The 23,961-nt window shown below is 43.3% G+C and overlaps 1 protein-coding gene across 1 annotated transcript in view; it reads left to right on the top strand.

Annotated features, from left to right (window-relative positions):
* LOC137534974 (zinc finger protein 420-like) overlaps positions 1–23,961 on the top strand; it is a 72,141-nt gene continuing 48,180 nt past the window's right edge. Inside the window, exons 1-6 of the mRNA XM_068256726.1 lie at positions 1–47; positions 4,211–4,327; positions 4,527–4,697; positions 4,828–4,903; positions 5,514–5,608; positions 5,725–6,082. Of these exons, the coding sequence (XP_068112827.1) occupies positions 4,235–4,327; positions 4,527–4,697; positions 4,828–4,903; positions 5,514–5,608; positions 5,725–6,082 (793 nt within the window). The 5' untranslated portion in view covers positions 1–47; positions 4,211–4,234. The remainder of the gene's footprint in view (positions 48–4,210; positions 4,328–4,526; positions 4,698–4,827; positions 4,904–5,513; positions 5,609–5,724; positions 6,083–23,961) is intronic.

Consider the following 23,961-nt stretch of genomic DNA (forward strand, 5'->3'; position numbering starts at 1 on the left):
AGGAAGGAAGTAGAGAGGAGACATTGCTGGTGCTGGCAGCCGTGGAGGTAATGACAGAGAACTTTATTTTATACAGCATGTTTACACATATTTTACACACCATTTAGAGAAACAACTCGTGCAAGCATGTTATTTCTGTAGAAAAAGTTCCCCTCTCAGCTCACAGATAAACAGGCACATGATGGTTATCAGAGGTTCAAAACTTCACACTTCCATTTCTGAATGCTTCATGCTCAGCAACAAGTGTGATTGGCTACAAGGTTTGTTCTGAGGGTCTACAACAGGCATGGGCAAACTTGGCCCTCCAGCTGTTAAGGAACTACAAGTCCCACAATGCATTTGCCTTTGAGTCATGACTGTGGCTGTAAGACTCCTGCAATGCATTGTGGGACTTGTAGTTCATTAACAGCCAAGTTTGCCCATGCCTGGTCTAAAACCTCTCTTATCAGATGCAATGTGGTACTTACACCGTATGCAAAGTGACATATCTACGCCACTTCATTGTAATGCCCTTGCTTAAAATAAGCCTTTTGGGATAAAAGTGCCCCCTGGGGGGTTCTTAACTTGAGAGGGAAAAGCCTCTTTGTCCTAATGAGGCTTCCCCTGTCTCCCTCCACCAGCCCGATCCAGTGCTTGCAGCCCCAAACACAGTACATACATGCAAGCATTCAGTAGATACATACATCAGTACATACTGTACATTCTAATCTTTAGAATGCTTGCTTGTATGCATTGTGTGTTACAGGGCCAGAGTTAGTAGACATACTAACAAGGGGAACTTCTATGCGGGTTATGGGACTACACAAGAGACTTTGGGGTTGATTCATCAATGATAACGAGCTTCAGCAGCGCATGTTAAAAAACCAATTAGTGGCCACTATGCAGGCAATGCTCGCTCTGTGCAGCCTAGCGTGCCTTATTTAGTTACGCACGGTGCTTTCTTAGCAACGCGCGCTCCTTGAAATAGTGGTCGCTGCTGTTTAGTATTGCGACCGGGATACTTCACTAGCATGGTGATACTTAACAGCAGTGGCTGCTATTTCAAGGAGTGCATGCTGATAAGGAAGCAACACGCATAACCAAATAAGGCACACTACACTGCACAGAGCGAGCGTTGCCTGCATAGCGGGCTGCTAATTGTTTTTTTGGGGTTTTTTTTGTAATCATTGATGAATCAACCCCTTTATTCTTATAATGAAGACTCTGGCTTTTAACTTTGCTGTAGGAATAGCGTTGGTTCCTGCAAATGTGAAGAGGGCTTACTAATTCTGCTGTTTTATTTGCCCCCCCACCTCCCTAAAGCTGGGTACACAAAGTACAGTTTTCCATCAGATCGACAGATCTATTAGATAATTTTTGACCAGTCCAATCGGATTCCAATCCGATTTTCAGTACTTATCAACACAAATTCCATCGGAAACAATTTGGATGTCTACACACGATGCAATTTCTTATCAGATTACCGGTTGATCTGAAGGAAAATTGTACCATGTGTATGAGGCATAATACATATTCAAATGTAAGAAGGAAAGGATCATGGATTCTGTGTTCTTATTGGTGATAGACTGCTTCTGCTATGTGCGGCCAGTACAGGTTGATAGGTGGTGAGAGCCATGTCTCTGCAGTGACCGGGCACAGAGATAATGCCTTGTTATCAATTAGTGAGTCCCTGGCTCTGGGACCATTATGTCACCTCCTGTTACCCCATGTCACTTGGAACATCATCCCCATCCTAATGAACATAACTAGAAATGCATAAGAAACAGTGAGACACCAATATCCTAGTAGAACATGTGGGTTATTAATGGTTTAGGGAGATAAAGATGTAAATGTATGTAGTAGTAGTAGTGTACATACTACAATGAAAGCAATAGTCTTATTGTTTATCTTGTTGCGGATGTAGGCTATTGTAATCTACAGCTTTTGCAGCTTTTTATCTCTGCTACGATGCAAATCTCAGTAGCTCGGCTCCATGCACACCTGCCACAATCGTCCAATGACAGCGGAGTTCTGTGTGCCAGTGGGGAGCCAGTTTTATTGGCTTCCTGTGATCATAGAGGGGAAAAAAGGCTCTGGCCATTAGAGTGTACCTGAGATGAAAAAAATAACAAAAGGATACATACCTGGGGCTTCACTCCTCTCTCCTCCCTTTCTGCCCCCTTGCCTCTGAAATCTCTGGCTGGTAATGCCAGCTCCTCCTCCTTTGGGAAAAAAATCTCCTCCTCCCCAGACTGAGCTCCCATGAGCACTTGCTAGATGGGACTCAGAATGCCTAGGCCCTGGAGGAGCTGTGGACGAGACTTGTTTAGTTTATAGAGAATTAGGGTTTAAAAAAAGTCCCCAGGGAGAAAAGCGCTATATAAATATTATTGTTAAACCGGCAAAAACAAGTATTTTACTTAAGGAATGCCCTATAAACTATATGTAAAGGGCACAATTATGCAATGAGTAAAAGTTTATCTCGGATCCACTTTAAACAATACAAGTTGCCTGGCAGTCCAGCTGATCTATTTGGCTGCAGTAGTGTCTGAACAACACCAGAAGCAAGCATGCAGCTAATCTTGCAAATCTAGCAACAATGTCAGAAACACCTGACCTGTTGCATGCTTGTTCAGGGTCTATGGATAGAAGCATTAAAGAGGGGCAGAAGATTAGCAGGATAGCCAGGTAACTGGTATTGCTTAAAAGGAAATAAATATGGCAGCCTCCATATCCCTCTCACTTCAGTTGTCCTTTAAGGTTTCCAACCCCACAGGTCCCAGAGTGGTTAATGTGTACCTGAGATGGTGCCAAAAAAATGCCTTGCTTCCCCCAGCCCCCTTTGGTCTGATCAGACCCTAAACATCCTCCTCCGCCTCCTGGATCCTCCACTACAGCTCCCGGTAATTCGGCCAGTCAGCGCAGTCCGGCCGGGCTGCAGGTGCACACTACGCCTCAACTGGCTGGATTACCGGGGGCCTTAGTGGAGCATCCAGGGGGGCGGAGAAGGACAGTGAGGGACTGATCAGGCTGGAAGAAGCCCAACTTATGTATACATTTTTTCTTTTGCGCCATCTCAGGCTCAGTTTAATCATAAAATAGCCTCATAAAGGAATAAATATATATAAATCCATGGTATAATTTTCCATACAAAACAGGCAATTGTTTCTAAGCCAAATCACAAATCCTGATAGGTGTTTTATGGAATGGCATCCGCTTCTTCAGAGGTAAATAATAACTTCAGTTGTGCTGCACATTGGCTGAGACAAAGGCCTCGATTCATAAAGCATTACCTCATGCGGTAATGCTGAAAACAGCAGACTTTACCGACCACTTAGCAAAATGTCAATTTATAAAGGCTGTTACCGCATGAAAAGCTGACATTACCGAACAGGGAGATAAATTACCGACTTGGCTGCAGTTACCGACAACACATGTCAGTAAATTGTCAGCAAATGTCAATTCATAAAGCCTTCAACATGCGGTAAGCCTGGCGGTAGTTACCGACACCTCTGGTGAGGTCTTAACAAGTTACCGACAGCTCTGGTGAGGTCTTAACAAGTTACCGACACCTCTGGTGAGGTCTTAACAAGTTACCGACAGCTCTGACAGCTCTGATTAATGCAAAGTGCAGAGATCCGAAAGTCTGTTTGATTCATCTGTGGAGAGAGCCGGAGAGACGTCTGTGTGAATCATTTCAGCAGGCAGGGAAAGACTGTGTGACTCATCTGTCTGAGTCATCAGTGGAAAGAGCAGTCTGTGTGAGTCATTTCAGCAGGCAGGGAAAGACTGTGTGACTCATCTGTCTGAGTCATCAGTGGGAGAGCCAGAGAGAGCCGTCTGTGTGATTCATTTCTGCAGGGCAAAGAGAGAATCGGGACACTGCTCTACTCTACCGCTCAATGGGCTGCGGTAATTTACCGACCTCCAAGGGCAGCTGGGGAAATCTTTATGAATTAGCACACAGACCGGGAAAATACAGAGTGCGGTATTTTCCCGACAAGATTTTTGTTATCGCACTGCTGTTTATGAATCGAGGCCAAAGTCACTGAAATACAGAAAATGGGTATAAAACTTGGTAGATGACAATTTCATCAGTGGTTCCTACATAGATGTCACCAGAATAGTGACCTGGGACTTCTCCTCTGTATCTCCAAGTCAGTGCAGACAAGTGTGTGGCTTCCTGATCTATGATTTTTCTACCTATTTTTTTTTTATTATGCTTCTATAGGGAAAGGCCTTTCCAATAAATCACATGACCACATCACTGACGATGGAGAACTGGAGTCACATGGCTGAGAGGATATTAGACCTCACCCTGGAGATCATCCAACTGGTGACTGGAGAGGTGAGGAGGATTCTGGGAAGGTTATATACTATCACTCTTGTTTCTATTAATAAGACACAGCTGACTGGAGAGGTGAGGAGGATTCTGGGAAGGTTATATAACATCATTCCTATCTCTATTAATAATACACAGCTCATTGGAATGGTGAGAAGGATTCTGGGAATGTACACGGTGATTGTTATTGTATATGTTTGTACAGAATTATAAAATAGTGAAAGAAACATCTGGTGAGCCACTGATACCCAGCAGCTATCGCCATTTACCTTCCGCCATCACAGAGCAGCCACCTCACTCCCTGATATCTGAGAGAAACAATATGAAGAAAATTGTAGAAGTCATCAACAAGATTATGAAGCTGTTGACAGGAGAGGTGAGCAATGCTGGGAATTATGGGACATTATCCAGTAACAGCAAGGCTTGTGCTTGTATGGTAACTGTATCACTGCATGTGTCTGCTTCCTATAAAGTGTCAGGATATCTCTGTCTATTTCTCCATGCAGGAGTGGCGATACTTAGGACACAAGGAGTTCTATAAGGACACCATGATAAAAAATCAGATGCCCCTCACATCACCGGGTAAGAGGGGGCTTTAACTTCTTGTAAAAAGGAGAGCAATATGGAGGGTCCATCAGTGTGCCTTAATTGTAAGAGTCTGCATGCTTTGTGCGCTTGTGACAGGTTAGCGCACGTAAATACCCTCGGTGACAGGAGCGCACATTATGCTGCTGTAGTGCAGCATAGTGAGCGCTAGTAACTTTACGCCCGCTATTTGCCAATAATGGACGTCCACTTGTCCCGCCCTGAGCAACTTCTGGTCCAGTCACTTTAAAGGTCGTGATCCATGCATTTTTATTGGCCCAATAGGCTTGACAGGCAGCCTATTGGGCCAATCAAACTCCTTTAAAGTGACTGGACCCAAAGGGACTCTGGGTGGGACAGTTGGAGTACCCGTTATTGGCAAATAGCGGGTGTAAAGTTACTAGCGCTTACTATGCTGCATTACAGCAGCATAGAGTGCGCTCCTGTCACTGAGGTTATTTACCTGCGCTACACTGCCACTAGGGTGCATAGCATGCAGTCACTTGCAATTATGCACACTGATGTAATAGCGTGAGTAACAGTGCTATTTTGATAGTGAATCAACCCCATAGAGACAGTGCATTCAGTCAGTGTGTGTTTCCTACAGATGAATCCAGTAACAGAAACTCGCCAGAGTATACAGATCCTCTTTATTCCCGGGATTGTTCAACAGAAGATCACACCACCCCCCACCATTATCAGGTAGGTTTAGCTGAAAGACTGAAACTCTCCAAACTTTGAAGAAAATGTGTTTCATGTGATCTTAGATTATTATTGTTTACAACTCTAAATATTATTTTCTTTGACTTCGTTTTTAGGGTAAAGCACCAACTGATTTTAAAGTTTACATTGAAGAAGAAGGAGAGACTTATATGAAGGCTGAACATCAGGCTATGGAAGAGGGTGAAATGATGACAATTAAAGAAGAAGAAGAGACGTATGTGAGGAGTGTTCAGCTGACTATGGAGGAGGGTGACATAATGAGGACAATTAAAGAGGAAGAAGAGGAGACATATGTGAGGAGTGATCAGCAGTCTATGGAGGGGGGTGACATGATGAGGACAAGTAAAGAGGAAGAAGAAGAGACGTATGTGAGGAGCGATCAGCTGACTATGGAGGAGGGTGACATGATGGGGACAATTAAAGAAGAGGAATGTTCTCTGGACATCAGCACAGGTGAAGAAATGAACAGAAAATTCAGAAATGATTTACATTACCAACTCATGAGACTGAATAATCAATGTTAGATGAGAAATGATTAAGGGTAGGGCTACTTAGATGAAGTGAAGAACCATCAATAAATGATGGGTTCAGGAAATTGTTAGGTATAAGGGGGATTGGGATGGGTCAGACGAGGCTATGGGGTATAGACAGATTAGGCAGTGCTGGTGAAGAGAGAAGCAGCAATTTTCAAACATTTAAAATTAAATGTAGCTGTGCAACTGGATGCTCCTAATTTAAAGGGAATCTGAAGTGAAAATAAGCTAATTACATAATGAATTGTATGTGTAGTACAGCTAAGAAATAGAACATTAGTATCTCAGATATGACTCTTGTATTGTTTCCAGTACAGGAAGAGTTAAGAAACTTCACTTGTTATCTATGCAAAATAGCTTCTCTGGGCTCTCCAACTAATTTAGTCAGAGAGCAATGCTAATTTCTGAAGCAGTTATACATCAAAGAAACAATGAAAGACAACTTTAGATAACATTTTACTGCAGAGAATTTCAGAGAGTCATTATTTCTGCTCTGTTTCATAGTTTAAAATACAGAGCGTAGTTTGTAAACTGCAAATATTAGCAAATGATGCAATGTTATAAAAAAAAAATATATATATATATATATATATATATATATATATATATATATATATATATATATATATATATATATATATATATATATATATCTGAAAATAAAAATTATACTCTTTTCTTTGCTACTAATGTTCTATTAACTATCCATACTACACATACAATTCATTATATTGTAAGTTTTTTCCGCTTCAGTGTAACTTTAAACAAATATATGAAACTAACCTCACACTAAAGGAGATACTAATAAATGAGACACTGTACACCATATGAAAGGCCCATCTCCATTCCTCAGTATAACATCATAGCACCAACAAATGAGGAGGAGATACTGTACACCATATGAAAGGCCCATCTCCATTCCTCAGTATAACATCATAGCACCAACAAATGAGGAGGAGATACTGTACACCATATGAAAGGTCCATCTCCACTCCTCAGTATAGCATCATAGCACCAACACATGAGGAGGAGACACTGTACACCATATGAAAGACCCATCTCCATTCCTCAGTATAACATCATAGTGCCAACAAATGAGGAGGAGATACTGTACACCATATGAAAGACCCATCTCCATTCCTCAGTATAACATCATAGCACCAACAAATGAGGAGGATATGCTGTACACCATATGAAAGGCCCATCTCCATTCCTCAGTATAACATCATAGTGCCAACAAATGAGGAAGAAATACTGTACACCATATGAAAGGCCCATCTCCATTCCTCAGTATAACATCATAGTACCAACAAATGAGGAGGAGATGCTGTACACCATATGAAAGACCCATCTCCATTCCTCAGTATAACATCATAGCACCAACAAATGAGGAGGAAATACTGTACACCATATGAAAGACCCATCTCCATCCCTCAGTCAGTGTAACATCATAGTACCAACAAATGAGGAGATACTGTACACCATATGAAAGGCCCATCTCCATTCCTCAGTATAACATCATAGCACCAACAAATGAGGAGGAGATACTGTACACCGTATGAAAGGCCCATCTCCATTCCTCAGTATAACATCATAGTGCCAACAAATGAGGAGGAGATACTGTACACCATATGAAAGACCCATCTCCATTCCTCAGTATAACATCATAGTACCAACAAATGAGGAGGATATGCTGTACACCATATGAAAGGCCCATCTTCATTCCTCAGTATAACATCATAGTGCCAACAAATGAGGAGGATATGCTGTACACCATATGAAAGGCCCATCTCCATTCCTCAGTATAACATCATAGTACCAACAAATGAAGAGGAGTTACTGTACACCATATGAAAGGCCCATCTCCATTCCTCAGTATAACATCATAGTACCAACAAATGGGGAGGAGATACTGTACACCATATGAAAGGCCCATTTCCATTCCTCAGTATAACATCATAATGCCAACAAATGAGGAAGAAATACTGTACACCATATGAAAGGCCCATCTCCATTCCTCAGTATAACATCATAGTACCAACAAATGAGGAGGAGATGCTGTACACCATATGAAAGGCCCATCTCCATTCCTCAGTATAACATCATAGTACCAACAAATGAAGAGGAGTTACTGTACACCATATGAAAGGCCCATCTTCATTCCTCAGTATAACATCATAGTACCAACAAATGAGGAGGATATGCTGTACACCATATGAAAGGCCCATCTCCATTCCTCAGTATAACATCATAGTACCAACAAATGAAGAGGAGTTACTGTACACCATATGAAAGGCCCATCTCCATTCCTCAGTATAACATCATAGTACCAACAAATGGGGAGGAGATACTGTACACCATATGAAAGGCCCATTTCCATTCCTCAGTATAACATCATAATGCCAACAAATGAGGAAGAAATACTGTACACCATATGAAAGGCCCATCTCCATTCCTCAGTATAACATCATAGTACCAACAAATGAGGAGGAGATGCTGTACACCATATGAAAGGTCCATCTCCATTCCTCAGTATAACATCATAATGCCAACAAATGAGGGGATACTGTACACCGTATGAAAGGCCCATCTCCATTCCTCAGTATAACATCATAGTACCAACAAATGGGGAGGAGATACTGTACACCATATGAAAGGCCCATCTCCATTCCTCAGTATAACATCATAGTGCCAACAAATGAGGAGATACTGTACACCATATGAAAGGCCCATCTCCATTCCTCAGTATAACATCATAGCACCAACAAATGAGGAGGAGATACTGTACACCATATGAAAGGCCCATCTCCATTCCTCAGTATAACATCATAGTACCAACAAATGAGGAGGAGATACTGTACACCATATGAAAGGCCCATCTCCATTCCTCAGTATAACATCATAGTACCAACAAATGAGGAGGAGATACTGTACACCGTATGAAAGGCCCATCTCCATTCCTCAGTGTAACATCATAGCACCAACAAATGAGGAGATACTGTACTTTATGTACCTTAGGGTCTGCACTCCCATATAAATTGACCATCAAGCTGAAAAACCTATGTATATTCACTCAGGGTGCAATGTTATAAAGGATACCTCAATATTACAAAAAAGAACATGCACACCAGCCAATAAATGTTTTTAAATGCAATGCCTATTATTAAAGTGAAAAAACTTTTACATAGACCCCGATAAACGGGCAGGATACAAACATATACATCATAGCAAAATGTAAACTGAACAGCAAGCAGTGAAACAATGTTACAATATCCTGACAATACAGAGATGGAGGAAAGTCTAAGTCACCCAACAGCAGCGCTGGTTCGAGGCAATTTGAGCCTCTTGATCACGGGCAAAGAAAGTCCAAACAGGCAAACAGCAGATAAGCAACAGATGCGATCATGCAGGGCGGCGTCCTCTTCATGCTGTGTCCAGACAGGGATTTAAATACACATCATCTAACTGCTGATTGGCCCAAAGCACCGGGGCCGGCCCTAGTGACGCATGCGTACAAGCTGCAAATTGCCGCCATACGCATTGACGTCACATCCGCTTCCGCCATACTCCGTAATGCAAAAGTCATTGCGGAAAATCAATGCGTCCATACGTATTTTTTGCCATACAATACATAGACTTCGCATATATGAACGGAGGAAGGTGGAGCGTTCCCCTGGCTACCATAAACTCTTCCTGGTGCAATTTGACGGTGCTTTGCCGGGCAGAATCTACAAAAAACAGACATTTTTAGAAAAAGATATTATATACAAATAATTAAATAGCAACAACATCATTAAAATACTAAAACTGACCTTACTGACAGTAAACAACAATCTACAAAACCGATAGGTCCACCTCCTCATTAAGACCAAATGGGAATTTGGTCTTTAATTTATAAATCCAAAAAAGTTCTCTACATTTCAATTTCTGCTCCATATCACCACCTCTCCACGGTTTTTTAACAATCTCCACTACCATATAACGTAGCTGTGATATACAGTGACCAGCAGTGTAGAAATGGCGCGCCAATGGGGAGTCCGTGTCACCGCAGCGAATATTGTTGCGGTGTTCGCAGATACGCGTGCGAATGTCCCTGCTGGTTTGCCCAACATAGAGCATCCCACAGGGGCATATAATAATGTAAATTACACCTATCGTGGAGCAATTAGCAAACTCGTCGAGATATATACGAGAACCAGTTCTGGGATGAGAAAAATATGGTCCCCTCGCAACAAAACCACACTGTGGCCACAGGGATACATCCCTTTCAAAGCTGGTAAACCTGAAAGCCAATTACCTGTGTTCCTCTTGTCAGCCACTGGCGTATTCCTGGCATGAACAAGGGTATCGCGCATACTCCTCGACCGCTTGAATGCACACATAGGGGGTTCTTTAAAGAAAGGGGCCAATTTCTGATCACTGCTGATGACCGACCAATGTTTACGCACAATTTCGAAAGCCTGTTTTGAGAGAGGAGAAGAAGTCAAAATCAGCGGTATCCTGTTTGTTAATTCCCTAGGTTTATACTGTAACAGAGATGCTCTGCTCCTTCTGGCAGCCCTGGACATGGCGTTAGATAACATTTCCTCACTGTACCCTCTTTGTCTAAACTCCTGCCCGCCTCATTAAAGAAAGCCTCTTCCGTGGACGCAATGCGGCGAATTCTCAGAAACTGACTATACGGGAGACTTTTCTTAAGACTCAACGGATGAAAACTTCGGGCATCCAAATAAATATTTTTGTCAGTTGGCTTGTTATAGGGCACAGTCTGCAGTGTGCCCCCTTCCAAGAGAACACTGACATCCAGGAAATGTACTTCCCGGGAATCAAATTCCAACGTGAACTTGATAGAGGGTACACAATTGTCCAGGGCTGCCTTAAAGGTCTCCAAAGCATCTACAGGGCCATCCCAGATGAAAAAAATGTCATCTATGTACATCAGCCAGCATAAAACATGGCCGAGGTACATAGGGTACTTTCTTTAATGAGGCGGGCAGGATGTACACTGACTTTAGACAAAGAGGGTACAGTGAGGAAATGTTATCTGATGCCTTATCCAGGGCTGCCAGAAGGAGCAGAGCATCTCTGTTACAGTATAAATCTAGGGAATTAACAAACAGGATACCGCTGATTTTGACTTCTTCTCCTCTCTCAAAACAGGCTTTCGAAATTGTGCGTAAGCATTGGTCGGTCATCAGCAGTGATCAGAAATTGGCCCCTTTCTTTAAAGAACCCCCTATGTGTGCATTCAAGCGGTCGAGGAGTATGCGCGATACCCTTGTTCATGCCAGGAATACGCCAGTGGCTGACAAGAGGAATACAGGTAATTGGCTTTCAGGTTTACCAGCTTTGAAAGGGATGTATCCTTGTGGCCACTGTGTACAGTGTCGTTTTGTTGCGAGGGGACCATATTTTTCTCATCCCAGAACTGGTTCTCGCATATATCTTGACGAGTTTGCTAATTGCTCCACGATAGGTGTATTTTACATTATTATATGCCCCTGTGGGATGCTCTATGTTGGGCAAACGAGCAGGGACATTCGCACGCGTATCTGCGAACACCGCAGCAATATTCGCTGCAGTGACGCGGACTCCCCATTGGCGCGCCATTTCTACACTGCTGGTCACTGTATATCACAGCTACGTTATATGGTAGTGGAAGTTGTTAAAAAACCGTGGAGAGGTGGTGATATGGAGCAGAAATTGAAATGTAGAGAACTTTTTTGGATTTATAAATTGAAGACCAAATTCCCATTTGGTCTTAATGAGGAGGTGGACCTATCGGTTTTGTAGATTGTTGTTTACTGTCAGTAAGGTCAGTTTTAGTATTTTAATGATGTTGTTGCTATTTAATTATTTGTATATAATATCTTTTTCTAAAAATGTCTGTCTGTGTTTTTTGTAGATTCTGCCCGGCAAAGCACCGTAAAATTGCACCAGGAAGAGTTTATGGTAGCCAGGGGAACGCTCCACCTTCCTCCGTTCATATATGCGAAGTCTATGTATTGTATGGCAAAAAATCCGTATTTTCCGCATTACATGCGTACGTTTGTACGCAATGACTTTTGCATTGCGGAGTATGGTGGAAGCGGATGTGACGTCAATGCGTAAGGCGGCAATTTGCCGCTTGTACGCATGCGTCACTAGGGCCGGCCCCGGTGCTTTGGGCCAATGAGCAGTTAGATGATGTGTATTTAAATCCCTGTCTGGACACAGCATGAAGAGGACGCCGCCCTGCATGATTGCATCTGTTGCTTATCTGCTGTTTGCCTGTTTGGACTTTCTTTGCCTGTGATCAAGAGGCTCAAATTGCCTCGAAACAGCGCTGCTGTTGGGTGACTCAGACTTTCCTCCATCTCTGTATTGTCAGGATATTGTAACATTGTTTCACTGCTTGCTGTTCAGTTTACATTTTGGTATCATGTATATGTTTGTATCCTGCCTGTTTATCGGGGTCTATGTAAAAGTTTTTTCACTTTACTAATAGGCATTGCATTTAAATACATTTATTGGCTGGTGTGCATGTTCTTTTTTGTAATATTGAGGAGATACTGTACACCATATGAAATGTCCATCTCCATTCCTCAGTATAACATCATAGTACCAACAAATGAGGTGGAGATACTGCACACCATATGAAAGGCCTATCTCCATTCCTCAGTATAACATCATAGTACCAACAAATGAGGAGGAGATACTGTACACCATATGAAAGGTCCATCTCCATTCCTCAGTATAACATCATAGTACCAACAAATGAGGTGGAGATACTGCACACCATATGAAAGGCCTATCTCCATTCCTCAGTATAACATCATAGTACCAACAAATGAGGAGGAGATACTGTACACCATATGAAAGGCCCATCTCCATTCCTCAGTATAACATCATAGTACCAACAAATGAGGAGGAGATACTGTACACCATATGAAAGGTCCATCTCCATTCCTCAGTATAACATCATAGTACCAACAAATGAGGAGGAGATACTGTACACCATATGAAAGGTCCATCTCCATTCCTCAGTATAACATCATAGCACCAACAAATGAGGAAATCCTGTACATCATATGAAAGGCCAATCTCCATTCCTCAGTAAAACATCATAGTACCAACAAATGAGGAGGAGATACTGTACACCATATGAAAGGCCCCATCTCCATTCCTCAGTATAACATCATAGCACCAACAAATGAGGAGGAGATACTGCACACCATATGAAAGGCCCCATCTCCATTCCTCAGTATAACATCATAGTACCAACAAATGGGGTGGAGATACTGTACACCATATGAAAGGTCCATCTCCATACCTCAGTATAACATCATAGTACCCACAAATGAGGAAGAGATTAGCACAGGTTTGCATAATCCAAACTACTATCTTCACAGCAGATAAATTGAGATGTTTGTAAATTAGGCTAAATGTATTCAGTCAGTTTGTGTTTCCTTCAGATGGATCCAGTAACAGAAACCCATCAGAAGGATGTACAGATCCTCTTTATTACTTGAATTGTACACAGGAAGATCGTACTATCCCTCTGCATTATCAGGTAAAAAAAAGATTAAAAACTACAAAAAATAAAATTCAGTTTTTATTTTGGTATTAATACCTTTTATTATATATTCAGAATGTAAAGCAGAACAATCTAAGCATTGCTAGTAAAGAAGAGGTGAAAGAGGAGGAGGGAGCAGACAGTGTGATGGAGGAGATGGAGCTCTCAAGAGGCCACAAAGATCTCTGTAGTGACTTCAAGATTGAATCATCCACCCACACAATCCCACCAGAGAGAAGCACAGGTCCTCTTTATTCCCAGGATTGTCCACAGGAAGATCACAGCTATGCGCTGCAATATCAGGTAGGTGGATCTGATGGTTTACAACTTGTGTGTTTCAAATCTCTGAAATGATATTCTACTTTAAAGTCTTGATTCATTAATTCTAATTTGTGAAATATTCTTTCTTCTATGATTTTGTGGGTTTAGGCTGAAGAACTGACTGATATGGAACATGAGGTTAAAGAAGAAGAAGAGGAGACAGAAGTGACGGGTGGCCGGCAGTGTATGGAGGAGGGGGACATGATGGGGACCAGTGCATTAGGAATGCCAGTTTCAGGTGAGGAAATAACCTTACCTGACCTATTCTATGCTGACACTGAGATCCTCTCCATCCCTCATTAGTTATAAGCTGCTCGCCATTAGTATGAATTATCCTTTAGTCTGGTTTGGTAGATGATGAGCATCATTTGCAGCAGATTGTGGCCAAATCATGATATAATTATTTAGCTGGAATATTGTCTCCTGTTCTGTAACATTAAGGTCTGTAGATGCGGATGTGTTTTTACTTTGTACCATACAAGTGGGATCACAAATACGTACGCTGTGCAAACAATGTAGGACTGGGAGCTGGAAAAGCTGGGGAAATCCACTTGCTGTCCAAGCAGCAGTAATCAGGTGTTGCTGCTCACAGGGAAGACTTTCTGCAGGTTTCTATTGGGAGTGATAACACAGGGTTTCTGCTTCTTGGCCAGCAGGTGGATTTCCTCAGCTTTTCCATCTACCAGTCCAACACTGTGTGCAAAGCATGCTGGGATCAGGCAAGTCAGAATCCCGGGGGGAACACTACATCCGTCACCCCACTTCTCATTTCCTCCGTTGATGGTCGTAGTAAGCCCACTTCGCTACGCTGGAACTACGCGTAAGTTTCCGCAACTACGCGTAGAAGAAATACGCCTTCGGGTTACCAACTTCGCTACGTCAGCACCTACGTAAGTTCACATTCAACTACGGCATAATGCGAAGTCTTCGTAGCCGTAGGCGTAACTCCATGTTCCCATGCGGAATTTTTTTCGCATGAACTTTACTACTAGTGCGCATGTGTGCGAAAGTTGTATATGTCATGCGGATTAATGTCCGCGTTAAACTTTAAACAGATGCCCGTAGTGCGCATGCGTAGTTTTAAGCCTTTTGCGTAAACACATGCGTACGTCACACGCGTACGTCACTAACACACTTTTTGATTGGCTGATACGTACATACAGGATGTTGTCCAAAGCAGGCACCGGCAAGCGCGTGGAGAGGAGAGAGTACGCATCACAGCACTGCAGACAGAGTCAGCATGCGGCCCAAGATTCCACCTAGGATGAAAATTATGCTAATTCAGGTAAGCAATCTATTAACAAAATGCATATTTTGTGGGTACTGTTTCTGACTGCATTAAATGCATATTTTGTGGGTACTGTTTCTGACTGCATTTCTTTAATCTTTATGTCCCATCTAAAAGGATATCATAGGTGTTGTAGAGAATTGTTTTTAGTTTATCTCTGTAACTTTGCATTTGTACCAGTGCTGTTAATAGACACATTTACTACAGTGACCAAATTTTTCTGGGTCGAACCTGGGACAGGTGGAGGTGGGGGGGAGGGTTTCTGGGGAGGGCTGGGGGTTAGGGTTGCGGCGCGCCGGAAAATGGGCCTGGGGTGCGCGCGCGCGTAGTGCACCCTGCTGAAAAATGGGCGTGGCCATGACATTGTATGGGCGGAGCGTAACCGTAACTCCAAAGACGCAAATATAGCCAACTATGACCATTAAATAATAAATGCAACAACAGTTACCCCGACACCTGAAAACAAACGCAAAATGGGCAACATTTCAGCAGAAAACAAACTTGGGCCACATTTCAGCAGAAAACAAACACAATTTGGGCCACATTTCAGCAGAAAACAAATGCAATTTGGGCCACATTTCAGCAGAAAACAAATGCAATTTGGGCCACATTTCAGAAGAAAAGAAATGCAATTTGGGCCACATTTCAGCAGAAAAGAAACGCAGTTTGGGCCACTTTTCAGCAGAAAACAAACGCAATTTGGGGCACATTTCAGCAGAAAATAAACACAATTTGGGCCACATTTCAGCAGAAAATAATTGCAATTTGGGCAACATTTCAGCAAAAAAAAAAAAAAAAAAAAAAAAAAAAAGGAATTTATTCACCTGACAGAAGTCTCCTCACCCAGCCTCTGGCGCGCATCTCCCCGGACGATCCTCCTCCAATCTCCCGCGCTGACAGGCAGAGCAGGGCTACGAGAGGATGGCGCCTGAAGCCCTGTACTGAAGACACAAATAGTCTCCAGTACAGGGCTTCTGTACTGGAGACACAAATAGTCTCCAGTACAGGGCTTCAGACGCCATCTTCCTGTAGCCCTTCTATGCCTGCCATGCCCGGAAGAAAATGCAGGCTGAAGCAGGGCTGCGGGTTTTGAACTGGCACGGCGTATATAAACGCCACGGCCAATTCATGGAATAGTACGCTGGCCAGAGTCCTGAGGGCGGGACGTCCCGCGGCTAAGAGCGGGACGTTTCCCCGGGACCTCATGCAGCCTGGGACAGCAGACCCCGAAGGCGGGACGCGTCACGGGTAAAGCGGGACGTATGGTCAGCGTACATTTACACTGTTTTTTGCAGAGTGTTAGTGATATGATGCAATTATATTGTTGTAACTAGCTGACCTAAGCCCGTTTAAAAACCCTCCAAGCGCTCAACCGTCACGCACATGCGCTTGCACCTGCCCGCCGCGTGCACATCCACCTGCCGTATGCACGTGCACCCTCTCTGCTGTCCTGCCTCCTTCCCTGTCCTGCGACCTGACCCAACGGCTTTGTCGGTGCAGTGAATGCGCAGTAGCGCAAAAGCTCTGACACGAACAGGACGCAAGGACACTTGTATTTTATACATAGAAATAGTACTGTTAAAGTACGGTGACCAGACGTCCCGCTTTAGCTGGGATGCATCCCGGATTTGGGGTCCCGGGCTGTGCTAGGCCCTGGGAAACGTCCTGCTTTCAGCTGCGGGATGTCCCGGCCTCGGGACACTGGTCACCATCCGAACTGGCCGCGATGTCTAATAGACGCCGTGCCAGTTCATAGCCCACAGCCCCGTTCTAGCTTGCATAGTCTTCCGGCAGGCAGAGCAGGGCTATGGGAAGATGGTGTCCGAAGCCCTGTACTGGAGACTATTTGTGTCTCCAGTACAGGGCTTCAGGCGCCATCTTCCCATAGCCCTGCTATTTCATTCAGCGCGAGAGATTTGAGCAGGAGGATCGTCTGGGGGGAGCTGCACACCAGAAGCAGGCCAGGTGAGGGGACTTCTCCTGTCAGGTGAGTAAATTCTTTATTTTGCAGGTGAAATGCTGCCCACAATACAGAGAAGAATCTCCAGCGTGGAACGTAGTAGTAAGTCCGCGTTCCCTTTACACCGCCGCCGCTACTGCTGCTAATTAATGCTGGCGGAGGGATCGCTGATGGGGGAGGCCAAGGTGAGGGAGGGGGGGAGTGGCCCCTCCTCCCCGCCGCTGTGTGTGGGTATCGCTCCCCCTTCATGCGCTGCGTCCCCTCCTGGCTACACTGAGGGCACCCATACGTAGCTAAACTGGGGGCACCCATGCCTGGATATACTGAGGGCACCCATGCCTGGCTATACTGTGGGCACCTATACCTAGCTATACTGGGGGTAAACATGCCTAGCTATACTGGGGGTACCCATACCTGGCTATACTAGGAGCAAACATGCCTAGCTATAATGAAGGCACCTATACATAGCTATAGTGGGGCCACCCATACCTAGCTATACTGGGGGCACCCATGCCTAGCTATACTGAGGGCACCTATACCTGGCTATACTGGGGGCACCCATGCCTGGCTATACTCATGGCAGCCAAGCCTGGCTAGTGGCTATACTGTGGGAACTCATGCCTGGCTGTACTGTGGGCTCCCATGCCTACCTTTCTTTTGCCTCGCTGTTACATCATTACGTTAGCTCCGCCCATACAATGTCATGGCTATGCGCGCCATAGTATCTGCCTTGAAGTCATAGTTTTTTGGTTCCCACAATTTTTGAACACTGTCAATATAAATAATATTATAATCTTTTACATTATGCTGTAAGTAAGAAGATTCTTAATTAATTCATGAATAATACAGTGGTCATTAATACTGTAATATTTATTTTTCAGGAATTCACCAGAGGCCGCTATGACCTCTCCGACCCTGCGGCCAAGAAAGCCACAGTCAGGAGGGTGCAGGAGATCCTGCGAACTGAATATCGGCGGGTCATGACCCCCAAACAGGTCCAGGTCCTTTGGAGCGACCTTAAAAGGAGGGACCAGGATCTGGTGAAACGGGTGGGGGAAGAATTAAGATGTAAGTCCGAAAACTATTCATTTATGTATGTCTATCTTGGATTTTATATGCTGTATGTATTTAGCCCCCCCAAAAAATTCCATGGGCTATAAATACTATAGAGTTGTACAGTATGTATAGTTGTTTAAGTATATATATATGTAAGGTATTCACAGTGCATCACTTTTCCCACATTTTTTTTTTTATTTTTATTTTTTATGGGCTCATTCCAAAATGGCTTAAAAATTTATTTTTTCGTGCTCCTATGTAGGCATTGTGATGATATTTGTGCAATTATTTAAAAAATGGGCCCCTAGGCTTAACATTGGATTTTGATAACCACTGATGATCACCTATATTTTTTTTTTTGGGGGGGGGGGGAATAATTTGATAGGTGCTGTCATCCATCTGGACCCTAGATCCTCTCCAGGCCCTAGGCAAGTGCCTTGGTTTGCCTTGTGGATGATCCGGCTCTGGTGCACAGCCATTTTTTTAAGATCTCTCCAGAGCTATTCAATCGTATTGAAGCCTATGCTCTAGCTGGGTCACTCAAGGACATACATGGAGTTGTCTCGAAGCCACTCCACATTGATATCTTGGCTGTGTGCTCAGGGTCGTACTCCTACTACAAGATGAACCATTGCCCCAGTCTGCGTTCCAAGTGCTCTCTTTAAAGCCTATCCTATCCTATTCTTTCATGTCTAATAAATAAATAAAAGGTATAAGAATATGATTGTTTAAAGGGAACCAGAGACGAAGCACCCTTGTGTATTTCACCATGTATATCAGTAAGAACATTAGAGAAAACACTTACCATGCTCTCTGTTTCACCCTCACTGCTAAAAGTGTCTGTTATCAGCAGTCACAAGAATCCCAGACTGAGCAATTAAATCTGGCTTTGCTGGGAATGATTATTGCTGAGTCATTATAGCAAAGCCACAAGGGGGCAGGCTTGGGCTTGAAATAACACCACAGAAGACAGACTTAGCTATAATCTTTCTGTAGCAAAGCTAGACGGAGCAGCCTGACTTCTCAGTCGGGGATTCTTATCAGAGGTGATAACATTAAGATTACACAGAGAACAATGAAACAAAGGGCAGATTAGGTGTTTACTGTCATGTTCCCACTGATTTATAAGGTAAAATACAAGAGGGTGCTTCATCTCTGGTTCTCTTTAAGGTCCTTATCAAAGTTCACTTGAAAATAGAAATAAAAGTAATTGTAGTTCAAACAAAAAAGTTATTACTTTTTATCCATTTTATCATATATTTTGATCACATTTTATTATTCATTACTCCTTACTACAGCTGCAAGTGGTACCCGGGGAACATCTGCACCCAGGCCTTCTTCCTCCAGAGCATCCTCACCTGGCCCCACCCATCATAGCCAGAGGGCTTATCAGAGGAGAGACAGGACACCACTTTATGGTAAAATTCTCTTACTGTATGATTAACATTGCATACTATGGAAAAGCAAGTAAATGCTATGTTATATGTATTACATTACAGGTTCTTATTTTTAGGGATGATCAATGAGATTTAAATATGTGCAAGTTGATGGATTGCTGGGTTAACCTATTTTACCCATTTTTTTTTTTACAGTTCCTCTATCGACATATGTGAGGCTGAGGGGCCAGGTGAGGAGGATTGAAGAAGAGGCCCGGAAGACGAAGAGGAGGCAGGGGCGGGAAATCCGCATTTTAAAAGCCCAGATGCTGGAGATGCGCCAGCATGTGGCAACTCTGGAGGAGGAAGTTCGGCAGTTGAAGGGGGCGGGGTAGGGTGGACTGAGGGTTTTTTTGTTTGTTTTTATTTAAGTTATTTTAATTTTTGTTGAACATTTTTATTGTTGGCAGATGATGTAGCTGCATGTTTTTTTCAGTTGGAAACAGCTGTACACAGCTATTTCCCATAATGCAGCAAGGTTCACAGTCAGGAAACTGCCAAATACGTACTTTTCTTGTGGGAGGGGTTTCACCACAATATCAGTCATACAGCGCCCCCTGATGGTCTGTTTGTGAAAAGGAATAGATTTCTCATGTAAAAGGGGGTATCAGATACTGATTGGGATACAGTTCAATTCTTGGTCGGAGTTTCTCTTTAAAGATACTCTGTAACAAAATGTTCAGCCCTAGTTCTTCTATCCTATAAGTTCCTATACCTGTTCTAATGTGCTCTGTCTTACTGCAGCCTTTCCTAGTTGCACAGTGGCTGTATTATCTCTGTTATATGATCTAATCATCTTTCCTATGTCGGCTTTGTCGGGCTCAGGCACTCATGCTGGAATCTGCAGGGTTGCTTGTGATTGGAGAGAAGCTATACACACCCTCTCCACGCCCCCTGCAGGCTCTGTATGAGTCACACACTGAGCTCCTCTGAGCCTATCACAAGCGTTTAGCAGCCATGTCTTTTGTTTGTAAGTACTGCCTAAAACTGGCAATTATTAGCCAGGATTGCAGCAGGGAGTGGCAGAAACAGCACAGAGGGGCCCAGGAGAGCATAATGAATAGAATGGTATGCTTTTACTGTACAATGTTTAGAGTACAGATTCTCTTTAAGAAAAAAAAAAAAAAAAAAAAAAAAAAAAAACTTTTCACAAAAAATAAATGTTTTTCTTAAAAAAGGATAAGTTTCTTCTGTTTTGTTGTACGATCTCTGACACTGACACATTGTGTTGGACTAAATAATCGCAAAAGAAATGCAATGACATTGTTAGTACAATGCATTTCTGAAACATATTTTTATGCAGAATGCTTAGTTGTATGTGTCACATTGCTTGTGATGCAATCCCTTAAGTTTTTAGATCTTCAATGTCCAACACAAAGCAACAGTGTGAAACATTTACAGTGTGAAGTGTATATGTAGCAATTATTCATTGCTTTTTAGTTCTCTTTTACAGCGCATGCGCCGGCTCAGTCTCCTCTAATTTCTTCCTCCCTTCTTCTGCATGGGCCGGGTCATAGTGCACCGAACTATGATGTGCTGCAGAGAGTCAGGAATAATTAGAGGAGACAGAGCCTGTGCATGTGCTGTAAGGACCCACAGACATTTTTCAGGTTACAGCTCTACTTTCTGTAGGAGCCATGGTTTCAATCAGGGATGCTCGGATAGTGCTTTTTAAAATCCGATTTGATCCGGATACCTAGATATCCGGATCCGGTTCGGATATCCGAATCCAGCCTTTTAGATCTCCGCGTTCACGGACGCATTATCCGCGGATATCCGACCTATTCAGATATCTGGATAGAAAAACCGGAAGTGCCCTTTAAATAGCTTTAAAAGGTGCTTTTAGGGTAAATGAGGCATGTATCATCATTCTTTTGCAAAGGGGAACCCTAATTGATGATGTGGGGACTTCAAATCCCTCCCCCCCCCCAAAAAAAAAATGGCTGTTAATTAACATTAGGCCTAGGTTCCAGACAGCGGCCGTGCAGCCCACATTGGCCTCAATTCACTAAGCTTTATCAAACATTTGATAATTTACCTCATGGGTAAAATCTAATTTTGAATTCACAAAGGTGTTATAGATATATTGAACGTTTTATCAATAAAGCATTCGATAAATATTTAACACCTTATTGAATTCAAAATTAGATTTTACCCATGAGGTAAATTATCAAACGTTTGATAAAGTGTTTGATAAAGCTTAGTGAATTGAGGCCATTGTGTTCAAAGTCCAACCGCACAACTGGGACATGACAGTTTTCAGCCAAGACACCTACAAAAAATTATGCAGCAATTGTGTTTTGGGTTAAATATAGGTGGTATCAGTGGCCTGTGGCACCCTGGCCTGGTGGTGGGAGCTGCACAGGCAGCAGGAGCAGGACAATGCAGCAGCAGGTGTAACGTGTGCCAGGAGCATGCCGGACGTGGCACTTGCCATGTGGCACTTGCCAAGTGCCACTTGTCACGTGGCACTTGCCAAGTGTCACTTAGCACGTGGCACTTGGCTCGTGTCATTTGGCACGTGACATATGGCATTTGGCACGTGGCACTTGCCAAGTCTCACATGGCACTTGGCACGTGTCATGTGGCACTTGCCAAGTTTCACGTGGCACTTGCCAAGTGCCACATGACATGTGCCAAGTGCCACGTGACACTTGGCAAGTGACACGTGGCAAGTGACAAGTGGCACGTGCCGAGTGACAGTCAGACAGCAGAGGAGAAGACACTAGTGTACACTAACACATTAATGAATTAACAATAGTGTAGTGATAGTGAAGGGGTTAATCAGTGAGCTTATCACTGTGTACAGCCCTTGGCCCAGCAGCAGCACTGCAGCTGTGCAGCACACACTCTAAGGCCTCATACACACATCAGACTATAGTCTTTGGAAAATGAAAGATCACAGACCAATCTTACCACCCTTCATGTATTTATTTATTTATTTATTTGTTGTATTTATAAAGCGCCAACATATTACGCAGCGCTGAACATTAATTTAGGTTACAGACAATATTTAGGGGTGACAAACAGCAATATGACCATACAGGAATACAAGAAAACCAGATCACACAGCACAGTATGAGTACAAGGTAATGCTTAGTCAGTCACTGGATGGGAGCATGGAGTTAGGCAAGTTAGGTTCACTCAAATGCATAGCATGGGTGCACAGTAATAGAGGTGCATGATCAGGTAGGACACAAAAGGAGTGAGGACCCTGCCCAAAGGCTTACAATCTACAATCATGTAGTATGAGAGCCATACCTTCACACTCTTTTCTATGGAGCTGAACTCCCCATCAAAAAAAAAATCTTTGCAAGATGCTGCACACACAGATGCTGTACAGACACAAAAGATCAGTATCTGCAAAAGATCTGTTCCTGCCAAAGATCCATTCCTGCAAATTGCATTCATAGTCTATGGGATCTGCAGATCATCATACACACCTTGTTTAACTGACATTCATCTGCAGGTCAGACAATCATCTGCAGATCTGAAAATCCATCCTGGTGGATCTTATCTGCAGATGAATGTCAGTTAAACAAGGTGTGTATGATGATCTGCAGATCTCATAGACTATCAATGCATTTTGCAGGAACGGATCTCTTGCAGGAACAGATCTTTTGCAGATACTAATCTTTTGAATGTCTACAGCATGTTTGTGTGCAGCATCTTGCAAAGATTTTTTTCTGATGGGGAGTTCAGCTCCATAGAATAGACTGTGTAGATATGGCTCTCATACTACATGGAAGGGGGTAAAATTGGTCTGTGATCTTTCATTTTCAAAAGACTATGGTCTGATGTGTGTATGTGGCCTAACTGTCACACTATCATACATAAATTAAGCTAATTAACGATTACTATAGAATAGTGAAGGGGTTAATCAATTAACAGCTTTAGGTTTATAATTGTGTACAGGCAGCCCTTGCTAGGCCATCAACACTGGAGCATGTCTCTCAGGAAGCATTCAGCAAGCCAGGACGATCTGTCTCATCATGGCAGCACTGCTTATTATAGAAGGGGGGCTGGCCAGTGTTCCTTTCTGTGATTGGCTGCCAGGGCTTAGGCTGGGAGGACTCTGATTGGCTCAGTGAGGTCAGGTGGGGCTGGCCAGGGTTCCCCTCTGTGATCGGTTACTAGGGCTTCTGCTGGGAGCCCTCTGATTGGCTCCAGGATGTCATCACCT

The sequence above is a fragment of the Hyperolius riggenbachi genome, chromosome 10 (assembly GCF_040937935.1).
Source record: "Hyperolius riggenbachi isolate aHypRig1 chromosome 10, aHypRig1.pri, whole genome shotgun sequence".
In the NCBI taxonomy this organism is placed as follows: Eukaryota; Metazoa; Chordata; class Amphibia; order Anura; family Hyperoliidae; genus Hyperolius; species Hyperolius riggenbachi.